The sequence below is a fragment of the Oryctolagus cuniculus genome, chromosome 20 (assembly GCF_051225735.1).
Source record: "Oryctolagus cuniculus isolate XC-2025 breed Fujian yellow rabbit chromosome 20, ASM5122573v1, whole genome shotgun sequence".
NCBI classification, from domain to species: domain Eukaryota; kingdom Metazoa; phylum Chordata; class Mammalia; order Lagomorpha; family Leporidae; genus Oryctolagus; species Oryctolagus cuniculus.
Window position 1 is genome coordinate 17,040,929 of NC_142886.1, and position 27,164 is coordinate 17,068,092.

Sequence of the window (27,164 nt, forward strand, 5' to 3'; positions counted from 1 at the left end):
TTTAGGATTCTTTTGACCTTAACTTTTTCTTTTTTTTTGGACAAGCAGAGTGGACAGTGAGTGAGAGAGACAGAGGAAAGTCTCCCTTTTTTGTTGGTTCACCCCACAATGGCCACTGTGGCCGGCACACCGCGCTGATCCGGAGGCAGGAGCCAGGTGCTTCTCCTGGTCTCCCATGGGGTGCAGGGCCCAAGCACTTGGGCCATCCTCCACTGCACTCCCTGGCCACAGCAGAGAGCTGGACTGGAAGAGGAGCAACTGGGACAGAATCCGGCGCCCCGACCGGGACTAGAACCCGGTGTGCCAGTTCCGCAGGAGGACAATTAGCCTAATGAGCTGCGGCACCGGCATCTGACCTTAACTTTTGACACTTTGATAATAATATTCCTTGGAGAATGTCTTTTTTGGTTGAATCTGTTTGGAGTCCTTTTGAGCCTTCTCTGTTAAATAGGGCTAGAATATTTAGAAACTTTCTAATAAAATTGAAATTTTTAGCATAATAGACAACAGAATCTCCTTGAAAAAATAATATAAAGGTTACTTAAAGTTTATTAAAGCTGTATTTGATAGCTTTTTAAATAGCATTGCAGGTGACAGCTTTACCTGCAATGGCACAATACTAGCCCCTAGAAATAATTTTAGAATAGTCAGTGTATATCAGCTTGTGTGTTCCAAAAATTTATTATAAAAATGATTAAAATAGAGATATATTGCTCCTATTGGACAAAAGATTTGCTGAAGAGCCTTGTCGAAGTTGTCATGTTAAGCTCTTGTGGCATTATTCCTCAATTCCCCAAACATTTCTTAATTTATCATGCTTTATACCTTCTTTGTACTGGAAATACAAGCATAAATATTCAAAATATAACCTTTAACTTCATAATCCAGTGGAGGAGGATTTATAAGTCTTTAGATTTATCTGTTAGGTAAATGTTGTAATGCAGATGTAAGTCATTGTTAAGTCACAGTAGACTAACTGCTTATCTCTGTTTTTAAAACGTGGGTAAGTCATCTGAAAGCTGTTTAAATCTTGAAGGGTAATTAGAAATTTGTGGAATGAAAAAGACCATTCAGAATAAGAGTAATATAAAGACATAAAGGTAAGAGATTGTCTGGAGCATTTATGAAACTACTGATAATGGAGTATGGCAAGAACAGAAAGAGTTTATGAAAGGGCAAGATAAGAAATGTACCCTAGAATCAGATTTATAAAGGGGATTGTCTTATCAACCTTTTTTTTTTTTTTTTTTTTTTTTTTTTTACAGGCAGAGTGGACAGTGAGAGAGAGAGACAGAGAGAAAGGTCTTCCTTTTGCTGTTGGTTCACCCTCCAATACCCGCCGCGGCTGGCGTGCTGTGGCTGGCACACCGCGCTGATCCGATGGCAGGAGCCAGGTACTTATCCTGGTCTCCCATGGGGTGCAGGGCCCAAGGACTTGGGCCATCCTCCACTGCACTCCCGGGCCACAGCAGAGAGCTGGCCTGGAAGTGGGGCAACCAGGACAGAATCCGGCGCCCCCACCGGGACTAGAACCTGGTGTGCCAGCGCCACTAGGTGGCGGATTAGCCTATTTCCCGTGGCGCCGGCCTTATCAAACTTCTTAAGGTATTAATGTATTACTTAGGTGTTATATGATGAAATTATAAAAGTTGCATTTACAAAAATCATCTTGAGAAGCTGTGATGAAAATATTATTAAAAATGTGGGTAGAAAGTAAAAATGGAGGATAAGTTATGGCATGTAGAAATATGGTTCAATCACTAATGGCTATAGGGACTGAGAGAGAAGAACACTTCCAGAAAAGATTTCCATAGTTCTGATATGAGCTACTGGATCAATTAATATTTCCCATAACAAAATTGAGGGAAACTGGTAGGGAGACAGTTGTGAGTAGGAATGTAAAATGGAAACATTCTGAGCAACCCTGAAGTACCTTTAAATATTACTTTTCCTAAATGAATGTTGGCTAAAATATTTTTTCTGGAGTAATTTCTCTAAAGCAATAACCATTACCTAGACAATTTTTAATTTTTATTTTAATGCCATAATTTCATTCAAAAATGTCATTTGATTGAAAGTCTATTAATAGAATTTATAATAAGAAAATCAGTATATTTGCACACTTACTATTCATAGTAACTTAAGAGATCCAAGCACAGTCATGTTTCAGTTGAAAATAGTGGTAACATAAAAACAATATGTTGCACATTCTACAGGATAGATGGTAATATTGAGTTTGCCAAAAATGTCAATATTTTAAAAAGATTGAATTCATACAAAATATCTTATCTGAACACAGGGAAATGTGTTCCACTGTCCACTCTGCCTGTCAAAATAAATAAATAAGTAAGTAAATAAATAAACAAGAGAGAAAGTAGAAATCACTGTATATGGAAATTAAGCAGTCCACTTTTCACTAGTGGGTTAAAGAAGAAATCACAAGAATAATTTTAAAATATCTTTGTTTTTTAAAGATTTATTTGTTTATTTGAAAGTCAGAATTGTACAAGAGAGAAGAAGAGGCAGAGAGAGAGAGAAAGAGAGAGAGAGAGAGGTCTTCCATCCACTAGTTCATTCCCCAGTTGCCTGCAATGGCCAGAGCTGCACCGATCCAAAGCCAGGAGCCAAGAGCTTCCTCTGGGTCTCCCACGTGGGTGCAGGGGCCCAAGGACTGGGCCATCTTCTACTGCTTTCCCAGGCCACAGCAGAGAGCTGGATCAGAAGTGGAGCAGCTGGGACTGGAACTGGCGCCCATATAGGATGCTGGCACTGCAGGCGGCGGCATTACCCACTATGCCACAGCGCAGCCCCTAAAAATATCTTGAGACAAATGAAAAAAAAAATTGCAATATATCAGAATTTGCTGGATGCAATGAATGCAGTGCTCACCAGGAAATTCACATGTATACATTAAGCAGAAAGAAGTATTTCCAGTAAATAATCTATCCTTATACCTTGATGTAGTAGAAAAAGTGAGAAACCCAAAGTTAACAAATGGAGAGCCATGTAGAAACTTTTTTGCATATATTTTAGAAGTTAAATTGGTATCAGCTCAAACTCAATCATTAGAAATTTAGACTATTAAAGATGTTCCTTATCATAACCATAAAGAGATTATCTAAAAGATATATATAAATGGAAAAGAGGTGATACTGAAAATGACTCATAAAATGGAAAAAATAAGACAACTAAACACAGAAAGCAGTAATGGAAGAAGGCGAGTGAGAGTAATAAAGCTCATAGAGCGAATAAATGAAGTAAGAAATATAAAAAAATAGAAACAATGTAATCCTAAATTGATCTTTGAGAACATCAACCAGATTGACAAACTTAATTGATTGATTTAAGAAGACACAACAAAGATGAAAAAACCAAAAACAGAAATGAAAGTGGATGGGAATATTACTAACAATATAGTGGTAAAAAGGATTATATGGGGGCCTGTGCTGTGGCATAGAGGTTTAAGCCTCCACCTGCTGTCCCAGCATCCCATATGGAAACTGGTTTATTCCCTGCTACTCCACTTCTGATCCAGGTCCTTGCTAGTGCACCTAAGAAAGCAGCATAAGATGTCCCTAATATTTGGACCCCTGGACCCACTTGAGAGACCCAGAGGAAGCTCCTGTCTCTTGGCTTCTGCCTGTCCTGCCCCTGGCCTTTGTGGCCATTTGTGGGGTGAACCAACAGATGAAAGAACTCTCTTTTTCTCCTTCTCTCTCTTTTTCTCTCTGTATTTTCTGCCTTTCAAATAAATAAATACATCTTTTTTTTAGGAAAGGGGTTATAAAACAACAAATAAAATAACCTAGAGAAAATGGCCAAAATTTAGGAAATTTCTGTAGACCTATGGGTGAAGCAGTTGATCAGTAATCAGAAACCTTTCAATAAAGAAAAGTGTTAGACCAGCTCCCATATTGGTGAATTAAGCCAAATATTTTAAGAATGATGAACATCAATCTTTCCTAAACTCTTCTAAAACATAGAAGACATGGGAATACTTCCTAACTCATTCTGTTAGGCTGACATTATTTTGCCACCAAAGCCAGTTAAAGGTATCACAAAAGTACATACCAATATCCTTTATTAATATATAATGGAATCTTCAAAAAGTTCATGACAGATATATATTAGAAAAAAACTACTCATGGATTTAAATTTTTTTGCATTAAAATATCTTTTAATTTCATTTTCAGTGAACTTCTATAAGCTGCCTTGTAAATACAAAAATAGTAGCAAATTGATCAGTCAGCATATTTAAAAAATTATACACTCAAGCATCTTAGAAATTCTCTTAGAGAGACAGAGAGATAGAGGGTTCTTCCATCTGCCAGTTCACTCCTCAAATGGCCGCAGTTGCCAGAACTGGGCCAATCCAAAGCCAGGGTCCAGGATCTTCCTTTGGGTGCAGGAGCCCAAGGGCTTGAACCATCTTCCACAGCTTTGTCAGGCACATTAGTAGAGAGCTGGATTAGAAGTGGTGCAGCTGGGAAATGAACCGGTGCCCATATGCAATGCCGGCACTTCAGGCAGCAGCTCCAATAAATAAATCTTTTAAAAAAAAATCAATAGCATTTGTATACACACTCACTGCCACGGCAGAGAAAGAATTTCTCAGATCAATCCCACGCAGAATAGCTACCCCCCCCCAAAAAAAATCCCAAATACCTTAAAATAAATTTAACGAAGATGTCAAAGATCTCTGTGATGAGAATTACAAAACAATGAAGAAAGAAGTAGAAGACACAAAAGAATGTAAATATCTTCCATGTTCATGGATTGGAAGAATCAGTATCATCAAAATGTCCATACTGCCAAAAGCAATTTACAGATTGAATGTAATACCAATGAATATACCAAGGACATTTGATGCTGAAATTCATATGGAAACACAAGCAATTTTATACAACAAAAACAAAGCTGGAGGTATCACAATCCAGGTGTCAAGATATACTACAGTGTATTTACAATCAAATCAGGCTGGTACTGGCCCAGAAACAGATGGATAGACCAATGGAACAGAATAGAACCTCCACAAATTAACCCATGCATCTCCAACCAACTTATCTTTGACAAAGGAGCTAAAATCAATCCCTAGAACAAGGACAGTCTCTTCAACAAATGGTGCTAGGAAAACTGAATCTCCACATGCAGAAGTATGAAGGGAGTCTCTATCTTACCCCTTGTACAAAAATCCATCCAAAATGGATCAACAATCCTAATCTATGACACAATACCATCAAATTACTAGAGAACATTTCGGAAACCCTATAGGACATTGGCATACACAATGGTTCTTGGAAAACAACCCAGAGGCACAGGCAATCAAAGCCAAAATTGACAAATGGGATTACATCAAATTGAGAAACTTCTGCACTGCAAAAGAAACATTCAGCAAAGTGAAGAGGCAAACTGTTATTTGCAAACTATGCAACTGATAAAAGATTAGTATCCAGAATATATAACGAGCTCAAGAAACTAAACAACAACAAAGCTAGCAACCCAGGGAAGAAATGGGCAACAGATTTGAACAGGCATTTTTCAAAAGAAGAAATCCAAGTGGCCAACAGACATATGAAAAAATGATCAAGATCACTAGGCATCAGGGAAATGCAAATCAAAACTACAATGAGGTTTCACCTCATCCCCGTTAGACTGGCTTTCATGCAGAAGTCAACAAACAGCAAATTCTGGTGAGGATGTGGGGAAAAGGTACCCTAATCCACTGTTAGTGGGGTAAATTGGTACAGCCCCTGTGGAAGACAGTATGGAGATACCTCAGAAATCTGAATATAGACTTACAATATGACCCAGCCATCCCACTCTTGGGAGTTTACCCAAGGGATATGATATCAGCATATAAAAAAAGTTATCTATACTCCCATTTTTACTATAACTCAATTCACAATAGCTAAGATATGGAGTCAACCCAAATATCTGTAAACTTAGACTGGATAATAAAATTATGGGATATGTACACCACGCAATACTACACAGCAATTTAAAAAAAAGTGAAATCCTATTGTTTGCAACAAAATGGATGAAATTGGAAAACATCATACTTGGTCAAATAAGCCAATCCCAAAAGGACCAATACCATATGTTCTCCTTGATCTATGATAACTAGTAGAGCACCTGAAAGGTAATCTATAGAAGTGAAATTGATACTTTGTGAAATAATGACTTTGAATAGCTCTTGTCTCAACTGTTGAAGAACAGTTTTTTTTTATACTGTTTGTTGAACTCTTTACTTAGTATAGAGTTAATCTTATGTGTATAAAGTTAATTGAAAATAGATCTTAGTAAAAAAATAAGAATGAATAGGAGAGGGAAGAGGAAGAAGGGTGGGAGGGCAGGTGTGGTGGGAAGAATCACTATGTTCCTAATGTATTTATGAAATGCATGAAGTTTTATAAACCTTAAATAAAAGGTTTCTGGGGAAAACATTTAAAAGCTTACACATGACGAAAGTGGGAATATACTAGGAATGCAAGGGTGGTTCAATGCAAGAAAAACAATTACTATAATACATTATGTTAAGAAATAGAATAAAAATGATCGTATCATTTGAAACACACAAAAAGCGTTTAAGAAAATCCAGCAGTTTTTCAAATACACTGAAAACTAGTAATAGAGGAAATTCCTTAGCGTGATAAAAAGTATCTGTGAAACACTCATTGCTAATTTCATACTCAGTGGTATAAAATTAAAAGCTTTCTCTTCAAATAACTAACAAGACACTCACTTTCACTCCTGCTGTTGAACATAATGATGGCAGTTTTCACAAGAGCAATTAGACACTAAAAAGAAAAAAGGCATCTGAATTGGAAAGGGAAGGTGTAAAACTGTCTTTTCATAGAAAATAACATGACATATATATATATAAAATAAACAAAATCCACAGGAAAGTTACTAATATTTTTTTTAAAAATTGCAAAATACAAAGTCCACACACATCATTTTTAAAAATTTGACTATAATAATATATCTGAAAAGGAAGTAAAAAGAACTTCAATTAAAATAACATCAGCCGGCACCACGGCTCACTAGGCTAATCCTCCACCTTGCAGCGCTGGCACACCGGGTTCTAGTCCCGGTCGGGGCGCCGGATTCTGTCCCGGTTGCCCCTCTTCCAGTCCAGCTCTCTGCTGTGGCCGGGAGTGCAGTGGAGGATGGCCCAAGTGCTTGGACCCTGCACCCCATGGGAGACCAGGAGAAGTACCTGGCTCCTGCCATCGGATCAGCGCGTGCGCCGGCCGCAGCGCGCCGGCCATGGCGGCCATTGGAGGGTGAACCAACGGCAAAGGAAGACCTTTCTCTCTGTCTCTCTCTCTCACTGTCCACTCTGCCTGTCAAAAAAAAATAATAATAAAATAAAAAAATAACATCTAAAAAGTAAAACCCTTAGGAATAAATTTGACCCAGGATATGAATGAATTGTACATTGAAAATTCCAAAGCATTGATGAAAAGATTAAAGAAGACCTGAAGAAGTGAATAGGCATCCCATGTTCATTGAGTGAAAAGATTTTATGTTGTCAAATTTTCAATAGTATCCAAAGTGATCTACACATACAATATAATCTCTATTAAAATTCTAGCAGCCATTTTTGGCAGATGCTGAGAGTTCTGTGAAATTGTGACATGTCCTTGTCAAAATAATTTTGTAAAATAATAGTGATAGACTCATACTTTCCATTTTCAAAATTTACTACAGACAATGCAGTAACAAAACAGTGTGTTACTGGCATAAAAATAAAACTATAGACCAATGTAATATAATTTAAGATTGAGATATGAAGACACACCTCTAGGGACAATGGATTTTCAACAAAGGTGCCAACTCCAAATGTGACAACTTTGGGACAAGAATAGCTCCCTTTGCAAATCTGAAGATAGCTGTATTTCATTTGTAAAAGAAGAAATCAATTCCTCAGTCCTATAAAAAATTAAAGCTTAACTCATAAATAACAAATATAATAATTAAAACCATAAAAATTCCTAGAAGAAAACATAAGGATAAATCTTCTTCACCTTGAATATGGCAGTAAATTCTTATGCTATGTGACAATAACATCAGCAACTAAGGAAAATATAGACAAATTGGAATTCTTCAAAATTTAATATGTTTTTACATCAAAGCGTATTGTTAAGTAAGAGATAAATAGAAAACTTTTGGATATTATATCTGATAATGTCTTGAAATTTGAAATATAGAAAGAACGTCTACAACTTAGATAATTCGATTTAAAAATAATAAGACTTCAAGAGTTATTTCTACACAGTTATACAAATGGCCAGTATGCACATCAAAACATCCTCAATATTATTAATCATTAAGTAAATGTAGATCCAAAACACAATGAGATACTGATTCATACCCACCAGAATGACCATAAAAATTAGTGAAAACAGGTAGTTGGGAAAATAGAAAATTGGATCCTCATTATATTGCTCATAGGAATACGTAATGACATAGGTAATGGTAGAGACTAATTTGCTTGTTTCCTCAGTAATTGGAAGGTAGAATGACCAAGCAGTTCTTCCTCCTAGATGTGTACTCAAAAGAATTTAAAAAAGAGATTCAAACAGATGGCTTGTATGCCAAGTTTTATTGCAGCATTATTCATAACAGCCGAAAGAAAAAGCTACCCAAATATCTCTCACTAAATGTGAATGGATAAATTAATGTGGTATATGTGCAATGGAATTTATTCGATCATAAAAGGGAGTAAAGTCCGGCGCCGCAGCTCACTTGGCTAATCCTCCACCTGCGGCGCCTGCACCACGGATTCTAGTCCCTGTTGGGGCGCCGGATTCTGTCCCGGTTGCTCCTCTTCCAGTCCAGCTCTCTGCTTTGGCCTGGGAGTGCAGTGGAGGATGTCCCAAGTGCTTAGTATAGAGACTCCATGGGAGACCAGGAGGAAGCACCTGGCTCCTGGCTTCAGATCTGCCCAGCACGCTGGCCGTAGCAGCCATTTGGGGGGTGAACCAATGGAAAAAGGAAGACCTTTCTCTCTGTTTCTCTCTCTCTCACTGTCTAACTCTGCCTGTCAAAAAGAAAAAAGAAAAAAAAGAAAAGGGAGTAAAGTTTTGTCACATGCTACAATGGACCTTGAAAACAACTGTGCTTATTGAAATAAGCAAGAAGCTGTTTACTAGATGAAATGTCTAGAATAAGCAAATTCAGGGCAACAGAAAGTACATTAGATGTTAATAGGGGCTAGGTTGTGGGGACAATTGGAGTTATTGTTTAATGTTACAGTTGTTGTTTGGGGTATGCAAATGTGTTGGGAAATAGATAGTAATAATGTAGAATATTATGAATATAATTACTGCCATTGAATTGCAATGTAAAATAATCAGGGACTGGCAATGTGGGCCAGCAGATGAAGCTGCAGCCTGCGATGCCAGCATCCTACATTCGATGCCAGCATCCCATATTCAAGCTCTGGTTCGAGTCCTGTCTGCTCCGTTTTCAATCCAGTTCCCTGCTAATGTGTCTGGGAAAGCAAGGAAGATGATACAACTGTTTAGCTTTCTGCCACCCATAAGAGACACCCCATTGGATTTTCTTCTGGCTCCTGGCTCCTTGCTTCTGGCTTCAGGCTGGCCCAGCCCTGGCCACTGCAGCCATTTGGGGAATGAACCAGTGCCCTTCAAATGTTGAATAATTTTTTAAATTATTAAAATACAAATTTATTACATATGTTTTTAATATAAAATGTAAAAGAAAACAAAGATCAAATACTGATAAATGTGAAGGTTTTTTTTTTACTTTAGTTGTATTGGACTGTTTTATGGATCTATCTTCATGCTTAGTACCACATTGTCTTGACTGCTCTCACTTTTTAGCAACTTGAAATCAGGAAATGGGAATTCTCTTACTTTGTTGTTTATAAGGTTGCTTGTTCTGTGTCCCTTGAATTTCCCTATGAGTTTTAGAATCCTCGTCAATTTTTCTTTTTTTTTTTAAGACTGATTGATTAGATAGGCAGAGGGACAGAGACAGAGAGAGCCTTCCATCCTCTGATTCACTCCTCAGATGGCCACAACAGCTGAGGCTGGGCCAGGCCGAAGCCAGGAGCCAAGAACTCTTTAGGTCTCACTTCTATGTGGCAGGGACTCAAGTACTTGAGCCAGCATCTGTTCCTTCCAAGGCATATTAGTAGGGAGCTGGATCAGAAGCAGAGTAGCCTGAAATTGAACAGCACCACGCCCAACCTGGAACAAAATTCTTAAGCCCTGCTTTCTCACTCCTAGTTATGAGACTTTCGAAAAATTACTTGTCTTTTCCAAAACCATTGTTATAGAATTTTAAGTGAGAAAATACATGTAAAATATGACATAATGCTTAACACATGGTAAATGCTAAATACAGATTTAGCGTACCTAATCCAAAAAAATCTGAAACCCGAAGTTCTCCAAAATCTGAAATATTTTGAGTACTGCAACATGACACCACAAGTGGAAGATTCCATACCTGGCTTTGTGACATAGCAAACAAAGTACAGACACAGTTAAAATGTATAAAATTACCTATACGTAGTTCATATGAAACATAAATTATGAGTCCCATCCCCAAGGTATCTCATTATGTGTAGGCATATATTCCAAAACCAATAAACACAATACAAAACACTGCTCTTCTCTTTCATTTTTTATAAAGTATATTCAATCTGTGTACTGCTTAGGCTTAGTATTGATACTGTTAATACCATTGTCACTGCCAGTGTAATAATATTTTTATGCATTGGCTAGAATAAAATAAAATTCTTCCTTCAGAGTATACTCTTTCTTCATCAATGAGAATGAATTTGTAATGGAAAAGAAAATTGTAATGTGTAGTGATTTATTTTATTATCTAAGCCTGAGTATAGTGTTTGTGGAATCTTGATAGTTTATTAAACTTACAGATATTTGAAATCTGTGTTCAGTGGTACCATGAAAATAGAAATGTAATATTCAGAAATCAATTCAAAGGTCAAAACTATGAATTCGTAAAGTTACCATTATTTTAGTTGTAATCAGGCAATAGAACTTTTATCTTCTTTCCCAGTTCTGTGTTTAGTATAAGGTAGATGCTGTGCAGGTTTCTTCTATTCCTAGCCATTTGATCATCTAGTTATGCTGTTACTTCTTTAACAAAATATTCATATGTATACTTTGTATATCCCATATTCCATTTTAATACAAGTAGAAATATGTAAAGCCAAATAGAGGGCTTTAACCCACATTTTTAACAGCCAAATCCATTGTTTTGTTTTGAAGTTGATGCAAGAATACTAGTTTGGGGGCCGGCCTGGTAGTATAGCAGATTAATTTGCCTTCTGTGACCCAAGCATTCTAAATGGGCACTGATTCCTATCCTGGCTGTTCCATTTCCGATGCAGCTCCCTGCTAATGCACCTGGGAAAGCAGCAGCAGATGGCCCAAGTGCTTGGGCCCCTGCACCCACATGGGAGACCTGGATTTAGGGAGTGAAACAGTGGATGGAAGATCTCTCTCTCTCTCTCTTTTTAATTAATTAAAAAATATTAATCTGGACACCTACTTTCCTGCACTCTTCCCAGAACTGGATTCCAGTAAAGTAGTATTTGAAGTACTTATTAGCGTTAATAAAGGTAAAAAAAATAAGTTATTTATTGAAGTAGAATTAAAGTTTATTGTAACAACTTTGTTGTTATTTTTCTAACAAACTGTTTCTGTAATCTACTATTCCATTTTTGTAACAATTCTTGTAGACTGCTTTAATTATAACCAATCTCTTTTACAGTGAGAGGTAATTTTTAGATTTTTTATTTTGAATTAACTTCAAACTTTCTGAATTTCAGTTCTAGAGTTTTCAATAGTATTTTGCCTCTAATCTCTTCATTGATATTCCACCAATCTCAACTTCTAGTTGAGTAGCTTTTATAATTGAAAGTTTAGCAAAATTTTATTGTCAATTTTAAACCTCTTTTAAGTTAAACTTATGTAAGTTTATATTTTAGTAACTTGTAGTTCTATTCTTTTACTATTTATGTTACTATCTTCTTGTTTACTACATCAATAGTATAATTTATCTGAAGTGAATTAAAATTTCTTAATCTATGCACTTTTTGATCATAGAACTTTAGGTATATGAAACAGTACTTGAACATATGAATAATAGGCTTATTACCCAGAATAAATGGTAATAAATATTAGCAAGTTTAAATGTAATTTCATTTAATAATAATCTTTTGCTTGGATTTATATTTATTTTTAAAAGATAAAATATATTATATTTGGGGGAGAAGATATCCTAATGATTCTGGAATGTTTAAGTGGCTTGTATATGATATTCGAGTGCTTTCCCAGGTACATTAGCAGGAAGCTAGATATGAAGTGGAGCAGTCAGGAACTGAACTGGTACTCATATCGGATGCTAGCATTTAAGGCAGGGCTTAACTTGCTGTGACACAATGCTAGCCACAAGTAACTACAATATAAAAAGAAATAGAATATGAAAATGACTTTAATAATGTATCATTTTTCATGAACTTTTTGAAGCTCCCTTGTTTTCTGGTTCCTTTAAAACCCGGTATATCCAGAATGTTTTTGAATATGTAATCAGTTGTTTGAAATTTTTCTTCTTTTCATACTAATTATTCACAATTTGATACATATTTTATACCTGTGGATATTTCTTTTAAGTCCTTTAGTTACAAGTGTTTTCCATCAAGAAAAAGTACTGAATGTCCATCTTTTACAAAAAAAAATTTAGTTATTATTTGAAAGGCAGAGTTACAAGGACACAGAGACAGAGGACACACAGATCTTCCATCCACAGAAATCAGTTCTCAAATGACCGCAACGACCAGGAGCAAATGAGCTTCATCCAAGTCTTCCACAAAGTTACAAGGGCCCAATCACTTGGGGCATCTTCCACTGCTTTCCCAGGCACATTAACATGAAGCTGGATACAAAGTGGAGCAGCGTACATGAACTAGCATCCCACAGGCGGCAGTTTAACCTGCTATGCCACAATGCTGACTCCCTGGATGTCTATCCTAATTTCTTTTTTGTTTAAATAATAGAGACATTTACAAGAATTAGATAACATTGGCATGCCTGGCATATAATCTTATATAAATCGTAGTTAGTATCTTCAATATATTTGGAACAGGTAAACATTTTATGTAATATCATTGTCTTGCAGCAAAGAAAATCCTAGGGATTAAATTATAACCTCCAAATTCTTTTCTATTCCCTTGGACAGTGCTAAATAAACACATCTGAGTCTCTATGTATTTTTTAGAAGATACAAAATCAATATTGGTTCATAAATTATGACAAATATATCACACTGCTACTTGCTACTAAAAACAGGATAAATGGGAATATGTGGATTCACTACTTTTTGCCCAATTTTTTGTAAACCTAAAAGTACTCTTAAAAAGTACTTTTAAAAATAACGTCTGGGCCGGCGCCACGGCTCAATAGGCTAATCCTCCGCCTGCGGCACTGGCACACCGGGTTCTAGTCCTGGTCGGAGCGCCGGATTCTGTCCCCGTTGCCCCTCTTCCAGGCCAGCTCTCTGCTGTGGCCCGGGAGTGCAGTGGAAGATGGCCCAAGTGCTTGGGCCCTGCACCCGCATGGGAGACCAGGAGAAGCACCTGGCTCCTGGCTTCGGATCAGCACCACGCGCCGGCCGCAGCGGCCATTGAAGGGTGAACCAACAGCAAAGGAAGACCTTTCTTCCTGTCTCTCTCTCTCACTGTCCACTCTGCCTGTCAAAAAAAAAAAAAAAAAAAAAAAAAAAAAAAAAAAGATGTCTATGTCTGCTATTGATTCCTGATTAGTTTAGGGAGAATCCAATAGGAAAAGTGACATGTTCAGTAAGAGAATCAATAAGAGAAGTCTAGTTGTAGTTAAAAGTATAATGTTTCCTTTTTCAGTAGTCATTCATTATCTACTTCTTTTAAGCTAATAAATGGAAACTTAAGTACAAAATGGTTGTTTTCCACCCATAGTTATTGGGGTAGGCATTGGGAAATTATTGGTGGCACTCTGGTGCAAGTGGAGAAAAATTTCCTTAATTTTTTCATACACTGTTGCTGGTTTTGAGAATATCTTCTTCTCCTAATTTCAGGTTGGGTGGGACTATATCAGCATACAAGATAGTACCAGACGAAATAGAAGAAATCAAGGTATGGTATGGCGATTTTCACCTTTACAACGAGAGTATCCTCAAGGGGAAATGAGGGAAGAGTTGCTTTTTCTTTAAATTATTGAATTTGGGGGGTGTGTTAGGACATCATTTATTTCTTGGTAATCCTACTTGAATTAAAAGTATATATATGCCAGATAATCCTCGTCAGATTTTACCTGCCATTTGTAATGCATTTCAGAGAAATTTATCAGGAGAATCAAAAAGGAACACTTTTATATGCAGTTCATTAAAATCTACATAACAAAGCAACTATATATAAGCATTAATGTGCCTATTGGATATTCTTTTCATATCATTGCAATTCCTTTTCCTTATATGCCTTTACCAATTATAAGTAATATCAGTCTTTTAATAAATTGAAAGACATTGTTGATCTGCATTTCTGTCCAATCTGTTGAGCTAAATCTTGCCCAAAGTGAGAAGATTAGAAGTGAAGGCATTATCGCTCGTATGCTTCTGGAGATGGGGTATGTAATATGTTTTCTTCATATCCCAGAGCATTATAGATAGTTCCATTAGTAAGATCAGTAAGACCAAAAAATTAGAAAACATACATTTTAGAAACCAAAAAAATAGTTGACATGACACTTTTTTTTTAACTTTTATTTAATGAATATAAATTTCCAAAGTACAGCTTATGGATTACAATGGCTTCCCCCCCCCCCATAACTTCCCTCCCACCTGCAACCCTCCCCTTTCCCTCTCCCTTCCCCCTTCCATTCACATCAAGATTCATTTTCAATTCTCTTTATATATAGAAGATCAGTTTAGCATATATTAAGTAAAGATTTCAACAGTTTGCTCCCACACAGAAACATAAAGTGAAAAATACTGTTTGAGTACTAGTTATAGCATTAAATCTCAATGTACAGCACACTAAGGACAAAGATCCTACATGAGGAGTAAGTGCACAGTGACTCCTGTTGTTGACTTAACAAATTGACACTCTTGTTTATGGCATCATAAACAAGAGTGTTTTGGCTTTCCATGCCTGTAATACTCTCATGGGCTTTTCAGCCAGATCTGTGTGCCTTAAGGGCTGATTCTTAGGCCAGAGTGCTGTTTAGGATATCTGCCATTCTATGGGTCTGCTGTGTATCTCACTTCCCATGTTGGATCGTTCTCTCCCTTTTTGATTCTATCAGCTAGTATTTGCAGACACTAGTCTTGTTTATGTACTCCCTTTGGCTCTTAGTCCTATCATTATGATCAATTGTGAACAGAAATTGATCACTGGGACTAGTGAGATGGCATTGGTACATGCCACCTTGATGGGATTGAATTGGAATCCCCTGGTATGTTTCTAACTCTACTGTTTCAGGTAAGTCAGCTTGAGCATGTCCCGAATTGCACATCTCTTCCCTCTCTTATTCCCACTCTTATATTTAACAGCGATCACTTTTCCGTTAAGTTTCAACACTTGAGAATAACTGTGTATTGATTACAGTATTAAACCAAAAGTATTAAATAGAACAAATAAACAAAAAAATACTAAGAGGGATAACGTATTAAGTTGTTCATCAACAGTCAGGGCAAGGGCTGATCAAGTCACCGTTTCTCCTAGTGTTCATTTCACTTTAACAGGTTTCCTTTTTGGTGCTCAATTAGTTGTCACCAATCAGGTAGAACATATGGTATTTGTCCCTTTGGGACTGGCTTATTTCACTCAGCATAATGCTTTCCAGATTCCTAATAGGGATCACTTTTCAGTTAAAATTTAAACACCTAAGAATAATTGTGTGTTAATTACAGAGTTCAACCAATAGTACTAGAACAAAAAAAATACTAAAATGGATAAAGTGTTACATTGTACATCAACAGTAAGGACAAGAGCTGATCAAGTCACTGTTTCTCATAGTGTCCATTTCACTTCAACAAGTTTCCGCTTTGATGTTCAGTTAGTTGTCGCCGATATTGTCCCTGTCGCCGATCAGGGAGAACATATGATATTTGTCCCTTTGGGACTGGCTTAATTCACTCAGCATGATGTTTTCCAAATTCCTCCATCTTGTTGCAAATGACCGGATTTCATTGTTTTTGACTGCTGTATAGTATTCTATAGAGTACATACCCCATAATTTCTTTATCCTGTCTACTGTTGATGGGCATTTGGGTTGGTTCCAGGTCTTAGCTATTGTGAACTGAGCTGCATTAAACATTAAGGTGCAGACAGCTTTTTTGTTTGCCAATTTAATTTCCTTTGGGTAAATTCCAAGGAGTGGGATGGCTGGGTTGAATGGTAGGGTTATATTCAGCTTTCTGAGGAATCTCCATACTGACTTCCATAGTGGCTTAACCAGTTTGCATTCCCACCAACAGTGGGTTAGTGTCCCTTTTTCCCCACATCCTCGCCAGCATCTATTGTTGGTAGATTTCTGAATGTGAGCCATTCTAACCAGGGTGAGGTGGAACCTCACTGTGGTTTTGATTTGCATTTCCCTGATGGCTAGTGATCCTGAACATTTTTTCAAGTACCTGTTGGCCATTTGGATTTCCTCTTTTGAAAAATGTCTATTGAGGTCCTTGGCCCATCTCTTAAGTGGGTTGTTTGTTTTGATGTTGTGGAGTTTCTTGATTTCTTTGTAGATTCTGGTTATCAACCCTTTATCAGTTGCATAGTTTGCAAATATTTTTTCCCATTCTGTCGGTTGCCTCTTCACTTTCCTGACTATTTCTTTTGAAGTACAGAAACTTCTCAATTTGATGCAATCCCAAATATTAATTTTGGTTTTGACTGCCTGTGTTTCTGGGTTATTTTCCAAGAAGTCTTTGCCCGTACCTATATCTTGCAGGGTTTTCCCAATGCTCTCTAGTAATTTGATGTTGTCGGGTCATAGATTTAAGTCTTTAATCCATGTTGAGTGAATTTTTGTGTAAGGTGAAAGGTAGGGGTCTTGTTTCATGATTCTGCACGTGGAAATCCAGTTTTCCCAGCACCATTTATTGAATAGACTGTCCTTACTCCAGGGATTGGTTTTGTATCCTTGATCAAATATGAGTTGGCTGTAGATGTTTGGATTGATTTCTGGTGTTTCAATTCTGTTCCATTGGTCTATGCATCTGTTTCTGTACCAGTACCATGCTGTTTTGATAACAACTGCCCTGTAGTATGTCCTGAAATCTGGTATTGTGATGCCTCCGGCTTTGTTTTTGTTGTACAAGATTGCTTTAGCTATTCGAGGTCTCTTGTGCCTCCATATGAATTTCAGCATCATTTTTTCCAGATCTGAGAAGAATGTCTTCGGTATCTTGATTGGTATTGCATTGATTCTGTAAATTGTTCCTGGGAGAATGGACATTTTGATGATATTGTTTCTTCCAATCTATGAGCATGGAAGATTTTTCCATTTTTTGGTATCCTCTTCTATTTCTTTCTTTAAGATTTTGTAATTTTCATCGTAGAGATCTTTAACGTCCTTGGTTAAGTTTATTCCAAGGTATTTGATTGTTTTTGTAGCTATTGTGAATGGGATTGATCTTAGAAGTTCTTTCTCAGCCATGGTATTGCCTGTGTATACAAAGGCTGTTGATTTTTGTGCATTGATTTTATATCCTGCTACTTTGCCAAAATCTTCTATGAGTTCCAATAGTCTCTTAGTAGAGTTCTTTGGGTCCCCTAAATAAAGAATCATATCATCTGCAAAGAGGGATAGTTTGAGTTCTTCCTTCCCAATTTGTATCGCTTTAATTTCTTTTTCTTGCCTAATATCTCTGGCTAGAACTTCCAGAACTATATTGAATAGCAGTGGTGAGAGTGGGCATCCCTTTCTGGTACCAGATCTCAGTGGAAATGCTTCCAACTTTTCCCCATTCACTAGGATGTTGGCTGTGGGTTTTTCATAGATTGCATTGATTGTATTGAGGAATGTTCCTTCCATACCCGGTTTGCTTAGAGTTTTCCTCATGAACGGGTGTTGTATTTTATCAAATGCTTTCTCTGCGTCTATTGAGATAATCATATGTTTTTTCTTCTGCAGTCTGTTAATGTGGTGTATCACATTGATTGATTTGCGAATGTTGAACCAGGGATAAATCCCACTTGGTCTGGATGGATGATCTTTCTGATGCGTTGTTGCATTCTATTGGCGAGAATTTTATTGAGGATTTTTGCATCTATGTTCATCAGGGATATTGGTCTGTAATTCTCTTTCAGTGCTGCATCTTTTTCTGGCTTAGGAATTAAGGTGATGCTGGCTTCATAGAAAGAATTTGGGAGGATTCCCTCTTTTTCAATTGTTCTGAATAGTTTGAGAAGAATTGGAGTTAGTTCTTCTTTAAATGTCTGGTAGAATTCAGCCATGAATCCATCTGGTCCTGGGCTTTTCTTTGTTGGGAGGGCCTTTATTACTGTTTCAATTTCTGTCTCAGTTATGGGTCTGTTTAGGTTTTCGATGTCTTCCTGGTTCAATTTATGTAAGTTGCATGTGTCCAGGAATCTATCCATTTCTGATAGGTTTCCCTGTTTGCTGGCATACAGGTCCGTGTAGTAATTTCTGATGATTCTTTTTATTTCTGTGGTGTCTGTTGTTGCGTTTCCTTTTTCGTCTCTGATTTTATTGATTTGGTTCTTTTCTCTTCTTTTTTTAGTTAGTTGGGCCAATGGGGTGTCAATTTTGTTTATTTTTTCAAAAAACCAGCTCCTTGTTTGGCTGATGTTTTGTAATTTTTTTTGGATTCAATCCTGTTGATTTCTTCTCTGATTTTAATTATTTCTCTTCTCCTACTAGATTTGAGTCTGGTTTGCTGTAGGTTTTCTAGATCCTTGAGGTGAATTGAAAGCTCATCTATTTTGTGCCTTTCCAATTTCTTGATGTAGGCACCTATTGATATAAACTTTCCTCTTAACACTATTTTGCTGTATCCCATAAGTTTTGGCATGTTGTGCTGTTATCCTCATTTACTTCCAGAAAATTTTTGATTTCTCTTTTAATTTCTTCTATGACCCAGTGTTCATTCAGGAGCATGTTGTTCAATCTCCATGCGTTTGCATATGCTCTAGGGATTCCTGAGTTGCTAATTTCCAACTTCATTCCTTTATGGTCTGAGAAGCTGCATGGTATGATTCTAATTCTTTTGAATTTGCTGAGACTTGCTTTATGGCCTAGTATGTGGTCAATCCTAGAGAAGGTTCCATGTACTGCTGAGAAGAATGTAAAATCTTTAGCTGTAGGATTGAAAGTTCTGTATATATCTGTTAGATCCATTTGGGCTATAGTGTCGTTTAAATCTACTATATCCTTGTTGATCTTCTGTCTTGTTGATCTGTCTATTTCTGAGAGTGGAGTATTGAAGTCCCCCAGTACTATTGTATTGGGGTCTAAGTCTCCCTTTAAGTCCCTTAACAAATCTTTTAAATAAACTGGTGCCCTGTAATTAGGTGCATGTCATTGATAATCGTTATATCTTCCTGTTGTATTGATCCCTTAATCATTATATAGTGTCCCTCTTTGTCTCTCTTAACAGTTTTTGTGGTAAAGTTTATGTTGTCCGATATTAAGATTGCTACGCCTGCTCTTTTTTCATTTCTGTTGGCATGGTATATCTTTTTCCAGCCTTTCACTTTCAGTCTGTATGGATATTTATTGGAAAGATGTGTTTCTTGTAAGCAACAAATAGATGGGTTTTGTTCCTTAAGCCAATCAGCCAATCAGTGTCTTTTAACTGGACAGTTCAGGCCTTTAATGTTCAGTGTGACTATTGATAAGTAGTAGCTTTGCCCTGCCATTTGCCAAAGATATTTTCTGATATATGTTTTGAACTTCCTGTGATCTTTTGGTATGAGATTTCCTTCATTTACCTTCTTTCGTATTGATGACCGTGTTTCTGTGTGTAACACATCTTTAAGCGTCTTTTGCAGGGCTGGACAAGTGGCAACAGATTCTTTCAATTTCTGTTTGTTGTGAAAGGTCTTTATTTCACCTTCATTCACAAATGAGAGCTTGGCAGGATATAATATTCTGGGCTGGCAGTTTTTCTCTCTTAGTTCCTGGGCTATATCTCGCCATTCCCTCCTAGCTTGTAGGGTTTCTGATGAGAAGTTAGCTGTGAGTCTGATTGGAGATCCTCTGAGAGTAATCTGACGTTTCTCTCTTGCACATTTTAGGATCTTTTCTTTATGTTTCACTGTGGGGAGTTTAATTACAACGTGTCGTGGTGAGGATCTCTTTTGGTCATGTTTATTAGGGGTTCTGTGAGCTTCCTGTACTAGGATGTCTCTGTCCTTCTCCAAACCTGGGAAATTTTCTGCTAATATCTCACTAAAAAGGCCTTCTAATCCTTTCTCCCTCTCCATGCCTTCAGGATCTCCTAGAACCCTAATGTTGGTTTTTTTAATAGTATCCTGAAGATTCCCAACAATATTTTTTAGATTTCTAATTTCCTCTTCTTTTCTTTGGTTTGATTGTATATTTTCCTGTGCTCTGTCTTCTAATTCTGATATTCTCTCTTCTGCTTCACCCATTCTGTTTTTAAGGCTCTCTAATGTTTTTCATTTGATCTATTGAATTCTTCACTTCATTATGATTTCTTATCACTATCACAGTTTCCTGTTCTACTAGTTGTTTCATTTCATTTTGATTCCTCCTTAATATTTCATTTTCACGAGAGAGATTTTCTATCTTGTCCATTAAGGATTTCTGTAGTTCAAGAATTTGTTTTTGAGAACTTCTTAATGTTCTTATCAATTTTTTGAAATCCGTATCTTGCATTTCTTCTATCTCATCATCTTCATAATCTTGAATTGGGGTGTCTGTTTCATTTGGGGGCATCATAGTGTCTTCCTTGTTCTTGTTACCTCGGCTTTTGCGTTTGTTTGTCATATTGGAGATATTCTTTGTTTTTTTTTCTCGTTATACTGTGATTCTAGATTAAGAGGACTGTCTGCTTTTGATGGATCCTTAAAGGCTGTGATGGGTGTGGCCAGAGATTCACGTGATTGTTCTCTTGCTGGCTCTTGCTCTCCCTCTCTTTTTTTTTTTTTTGACTCTGTTGGGACGTAATTCCACACAGCTCAGTGGAATTAAGAGTAGTTGATGTATGAAATCTGGCCCCTGTGGGTATTCGTTTGCTTACCAGAGTCGGGTTTTTCTGCTTGGCTAATGAGAGACACCCGCTTTAGATATGCAAAATGGCGCATACCGCTTTACTTTCTTCAAATGGCACTTGCCCTTTGTCTTGCTGGGTTTTGTAAGGTGAGTGGAGAGAGAGGCTAAATATCCGTGCAGGTTCCCCTTATTTATTCGATTTTTTCTCGACTCCAGCCAGCCTGGTGAACTTTCCCCAATGGGGTTTCAGGCCTCGTTCTCTGCAGGCTTTTTCTGCCTTTCCCCACCAATGTCTCAGGTTACCGAGAGGTTTTTAGCTCACCTCCCCTTCCAGCGCTGGCACGCAGACCCTGCGGCTCCAGCGGGTCCGGCGGGTCTGGTGGCCCTGGCGCCTCCCGCGGCTCAGCTTCCACTGACATGGCATTTCTAAGAAGTTATTGAATGCAATATTTCTAGTGTATCAAGGAAAATTGATTAGCAGATGATTTTAATAAAAAGCATTTTATTTACAAACTGAATCTGTTTCTCTGTACCTAAGAGTATATTAAGGTCAAGAAGAGTATTAAAGTATAAGAGTCTATTAAGGTCAAGAAGAGTAGCAAAGTAAAATAAAAATTTTATATTTGCCATATTAAAAAAAGGTTTCAGAAAGATTTGCAAAATAGAATTAAAAATAATGTACATTTTTTGTGAACTTTTTAAAAGCCCTTACTTTCTGGTTCTATTGAAAACCTAGTATGGGAATTATAATTAAACTTTACCTTAGAGTAGATGAAGATTCGATCTTACTGAACATTACTACGTCTTTTTCTCTCCTACTTTTTACTAAGTTCAATCAACTAGCATAGTGTGTTGCTTCTGTGCCTTAAGAACTGAATTTACTATCTATTTTATAGAAAGAAAATTAATAATTAGATAGCAGTTGTCAAGGATGAAAAGTACTATTATTATTAACATGTAAAGACAATAAATTATTGATCTTCATTTGATTAAACTCAATATCGAGTTCAGTAAATTAAAGTCTTAATAAATAATCTTGACCGGCGCTGTGGCTCACTAGGCTAATCCTCCACCTTCGGCACCGGCACACGGGTTCTAGTCCCGGTCCAGGTGCCGGATTCTGTCCCAGTTGCCCCTCTTCCAGGCCAGCTCTCTGCTGTGGCCCTGGAGTGCAGTGGAGGATGGCCTAAGTGCTTGGGCCCTGCACCCGCATTGGAGACCAGGAGAGGCACCTGGCTCCTGGCTTCGGATCAGCGTGATGTGCCAGCCGCACTCTCTCTCTCACTGTCCACTCTGCCTGTCAAAAAAAAAAAAAAAAAAAGAATTAGTACCATAATTATATTCTGGTATTGTAGGACCCCAAAAGCGGTGTCCTCTTGTGACGACCCCAGAAACACAGACTCCAGACCAGACGATGCAATAGAACAGGAGGTAATTTTTATTTCATTTGTACAAATGGGCCCCCTACTGCTGCAAGCAGCAAGCAAGTGAGAGGAGCCCCGAGCAGCTATCTCACACAGCTTTTAAAGGGCAAAACCACAAAATTAACATATTATAGGCTGGCGTAAGTTCATTGGATAATTTTCAGTAGCGGGCCTTGTATGGCAGTCTAAAGTGGTAATGTCGGTGGAAAAGTACTAGGTCAAAGGGATACATTAGGGGAGGGGGTTTCTAGGAGAGAGGAATAGGTTGCTATGTGCCTTGTAGCTTTTTTAGTTAACCTTGAGCAAGCGTAGGGAAGGGGCTTATCTACAAGGCAGGTGTTCTGTGTATCTCTGGTTAGTAGCTGACTGCTTTCTCTGTGAACCGGTTTACTCCCCATTTTCCAAGGCCGTCTCTGGAACGGTTTGTCTCAGGAGCCCCATTTTTTTATGGTGGCTCTTGGCTCCTTTCAGTATCAAGATTTTCAAGAGATTAAATCCAATTTGATGTAAATTTATAAAATATTTTAGTTGGAAGGAAATTTGGGTCTAATCCAGGTCTCTCATTTTTCAGTTGAGGATATAGAAATGAATAAAGATGAACTTTTGAATTATTTGTGGTTCAGTAATTACTTCTGAAAATATAATCATTTATTGTTAGAGGAAGAGAAAAAAGGGAGTGTACTACTTCTTGAAATACATTTTATGGCTCAGCAAAATTGCATTCTAGAAATCTTAAGCAGTGAATAAATATATGTGTATAGAATGATATAACATTTATGTAAAGGATGTAAATTTTAAATTCATCCGTTGTAAAAGCATTGTCTTAAAATATGATTAAAATATGTGTTAGGTGAAAAGATAAATAGCGATTCCTATAGAAATATTAGGAGTCTTCAAAGTTTGTAGAAAACAAATATTATCAAAAAACTATGCATGGATTACAGATTTTTTATACCAAAGTAAATGTGTCATCTACTTCCATTTTTCATGAACTTTTTGAAGTACCTTCATCCATAGGAAATACATCTTTCTAAGAGATAAATTCATCAAATTGGTGATCTATGCAGATGGGAGAGACATTTGGGCAAGCATGTCTATGAGATTATATAGCCACAGATCATAGGAAATAAAATGAAGACTGTAAAGATGGAGTTCTGGAGGTGTATCTCTTTGCAATTATAAGAAGTTCGGATTTTATCTTAAAAACTATAGAGTGCTATTATGCGATTTTAAGAAAGAAAACAACATAATCAGCTTCATAATTTTTATGTTGTTTCTATTTTTAATGAAAAAAAAATTATTTCAATGGAGAATAAAAGCTTCTCACTGGAAGGAAAGAGGATGATGACAGGAATGTAGATATGAGATGATTAAAACCCAAACTTAACAGTGGCAGAGAGCCTCGAGGAAAAAAAAAGTCTTACTTCAGATGGTAGAATCAACAATACTTGATGACTTACTGAATGATTAGTGGAAGTTAGAGAGGTTAACTCTAGTTTTTGGGTTAGAAGATTGAGTAGAAAATCTTGCTGCAAACTTAGAGAGGATATAATGGGGAAGTAATACAATTGAAAGGAAACAGGGTGTATTTTGTACTTGTTTAATTTGAGGTCCCTTTCAGATAATCAAATGTCCAGTAAGTCATTGATAGAACACTCTGAACAGAAATATAATCTAAAGATTTATATGGAATTTTCATCATTCATGAATTAGTTGATGCCATGCTAGTGAATAGAGTTACATGGAAAACTGTTTAAAGTAGTAACAATTCACTGAAGATGAAGCCCTGAGGAAGACACATCCTTAAACCAGAGGGTTAATATATTCTTTAATTAGAAGAAATGTCTATATTTTAATAATAACTTTTCTTTAAGGGGTATTATTTTTCATTATGTATTTTTAAATTCTAGAGTGTTAATAATTAACTTTAAAAGACTTATTGAATATATCAATAATAGGTAACATGATTTTTCTCAACTGATAATTGATATTACATCTAAAGTAACTTCATAGTTTGAGGTATGCAACATTGAACATATGGAATTGGTCTAACTTTCAAATATGTTGGAAGAAAAACTGTTATAAAGTATTTCATCAACATTTGATGGCATCATTAGCATTTTCAGCTGAAATCACATGTAATATTTTTGTTTGATTGGAGGAAATGTGAAACTTCTGGATATAAAGTTCATTTTAGGTTCCAGCGCTGTGGCTCAGTAGGTTAATCCTCTGCCTGTGGTGCCGGCATCCCATTTGGGCGCCGGTTCTAGTCCCGGCTGCTCCTCTTCCAATCCAGCTCTCTGCTGTGGCCTGAGAAAGTAGTAGAAGATGCCCCAAGTCCTTGGCCCCTGCACCCATGTGGGAGACCTGGAAGAAGCTCCTGGCTCCTGGCATTGGATCAGCGCAGCTCCGGCCATTGTGGCCATTGGGGTGTGAACCAACGGACAGAAGACCTTTCTGTCTCCTCCTCTCACTGTCTATAATTCTACCTCTCAAATAAATAAAATCTTTTTGAAAAAGTTCATTTTAGTTATGTAATAGCTATGTAATCTGAAATTATCTGAGTACAATTCAGTTGAAATTTGATTCACTTTCTATAATATGCCATGTGTACTTTACACTATTTTTTAAAATATTTTTTATTCATATTTGAATGTCAGAGTTACACAGAGAGAGAAGGAGAGGCAGAGAGAAAGAGAGGTCTTCCATATACTGGTTCACTCCCCAATTGGCTGCAACAGCTGGAGCTGCGCCGATCCAAAGCCAGGAAACAGGAGCTTCCTCTGGATCTCCCACGTGGGTGCAGGGGCCCAAGGACTTGGGCCATCTTGTAATGCTTTTCCAGACCATAGCGGAGAGCTGGATCAGAAGTGGAGCATCCAGGATGTGAACCGGTGCCCATATGGTATACCAGTGCTGCAGTTGGCAGCTTCACCTGCTATGCTACGGTGCCAGCCCCATGTACTTTTGACTATTAAAATAACTGATTGCTGAAAGATAATTCAGCTTTTGTCAGATATGGTAGTATTTCACATTTTTAACATTAGAGATCATTTTTTATCTCATGAAAAGTCTAAATTAAGCACATATTTACTGATTATAACAAGCGACTTCAAAATATGTAATAGTTGCTTGGCCAAAGTTAAGGGATCAAGAGTAAACATTCCAGGCCCAATCATAATCTGCTGTTCCTCTCTGGATATAACTTAATCCCAAGCCTCTATCAGTATCAGTTCCTTGCTTTTCCTAATTTTTTCCACAAATCCCTAAGAAGTGTAACTTAGCTGTGTCCTCTGAACTTTTTATATGAATTAAGTCATGTTGAATGCATTTTTTGTGTCTTTTTTTATCAACACATGCTGTGGTGCTCATGCATTTTAATGTAGCTAAGGTTTTTGTTTGCTTTTGTTTTATTACTCATTGTACCAAGGTTATTGAAACCTCAAATTTTTATGAAATTTTTCTTTGTTTTCATTTGGGACATTTATGAAAAATTATGCTATAAACATTCTCTGAAAGCATCCCTGGTACACATGTGTAAGAGTTTCTCTGAAGAATATACTGAGAAATGGAATTCCAGGGTTTTATAAAGTATGTATTTTCAACTTTTCCTTTGTGAAATTGAACTGTTTCCTGAAATAATCATGCAAATTTATAGTACAAGTTTGGAAGTAGTTATTTTAAATAGCTATGTTTATCGCTTGGCCTTTTGGCTAAGATCAATTGTACTAAATAGCTATGTTTAAATATACACTGCCAATTCAAATGTATTTTTTTAAATATCTATATTTAAATATTCTTTAAATTATATTTTTATATTTGTATGTGGATGACTAAACTGATATGATATTTTCCGTATGTATCTTCATTTCTTCACCACAAATTACAGAAAACTTTATTTTCCCCCACTAGCCTGAATTGCCTCATTTATCATATACTAAGTTTTCCTGTGCCTAGACACAGGTATACACACTACATAGCCTGTCTTTTCCTTAACTTTCATTCTATTGATTTATTTATGTTTTTCTTTGTCACCACTGTATGGTTTTGGTTATAATTCTTTTTCAGCAAAGTCAGGAAAATCCTATGTTTGTTTTCTTTTTTATTCTGCCACCATGTAATAGCTTCTTTCTTTCCAGATTGATCTTACAAAAAAAGATTCCTAGGCATTACGAAATAAACATAGAAAGATTCTAAATGGTGGAAAGAGAAAAACTGACCAAGAATCTCAGGACTTCAGGAATGACATGGCAATGAGTTACTTGGTGTATGTTATTATTTCTTATATGTTCTGGATAGGGTATTGAAAAAGCCTTCAATCAAGTGCCACCAACAGGCACAGACCAAACAAAAAAAAATTGCTCCTACAAAAATCCTATTTGTCTAGTCAAAAGACCACACAAGGTCCTGTAACAGAATAGAAAACCTTCATGGCAATACTTGCCCTGTGCTTGCCAAATGCCAATGAAGAAACTACTGATTCCCCCCAACGCTCTGTTTTAAC

The 27,164-nt window shown here is 36.9% G+C and overlaps 1 protein-coding gene across 26 annotated transcripts in view; it reads left to right on the top strand.

Annotated features, from left to right (window-relative positions):
• Positions 1 to 27,164, top strand: part of GPHN (gephyrin) — a 568,860-nt gene that overhangs the window by 213,714 nt on the left and 327,982 nt on the right. For all 26 annotated transcript variants that reach the window (XM_051826366.3, XM_070065114.2, XM_070065116.2 and 23 more), the window contains one exon: positions 14,113 to 14,170. In XM_051826366.3, the coding sequence (XP_051682326.1) occupies positions 14,113 to 14,170 (58 nt within the window). The remainder of the gene's footprint in view (positions 1 to 14,112; positions 14,171 to 27,164) is intronic.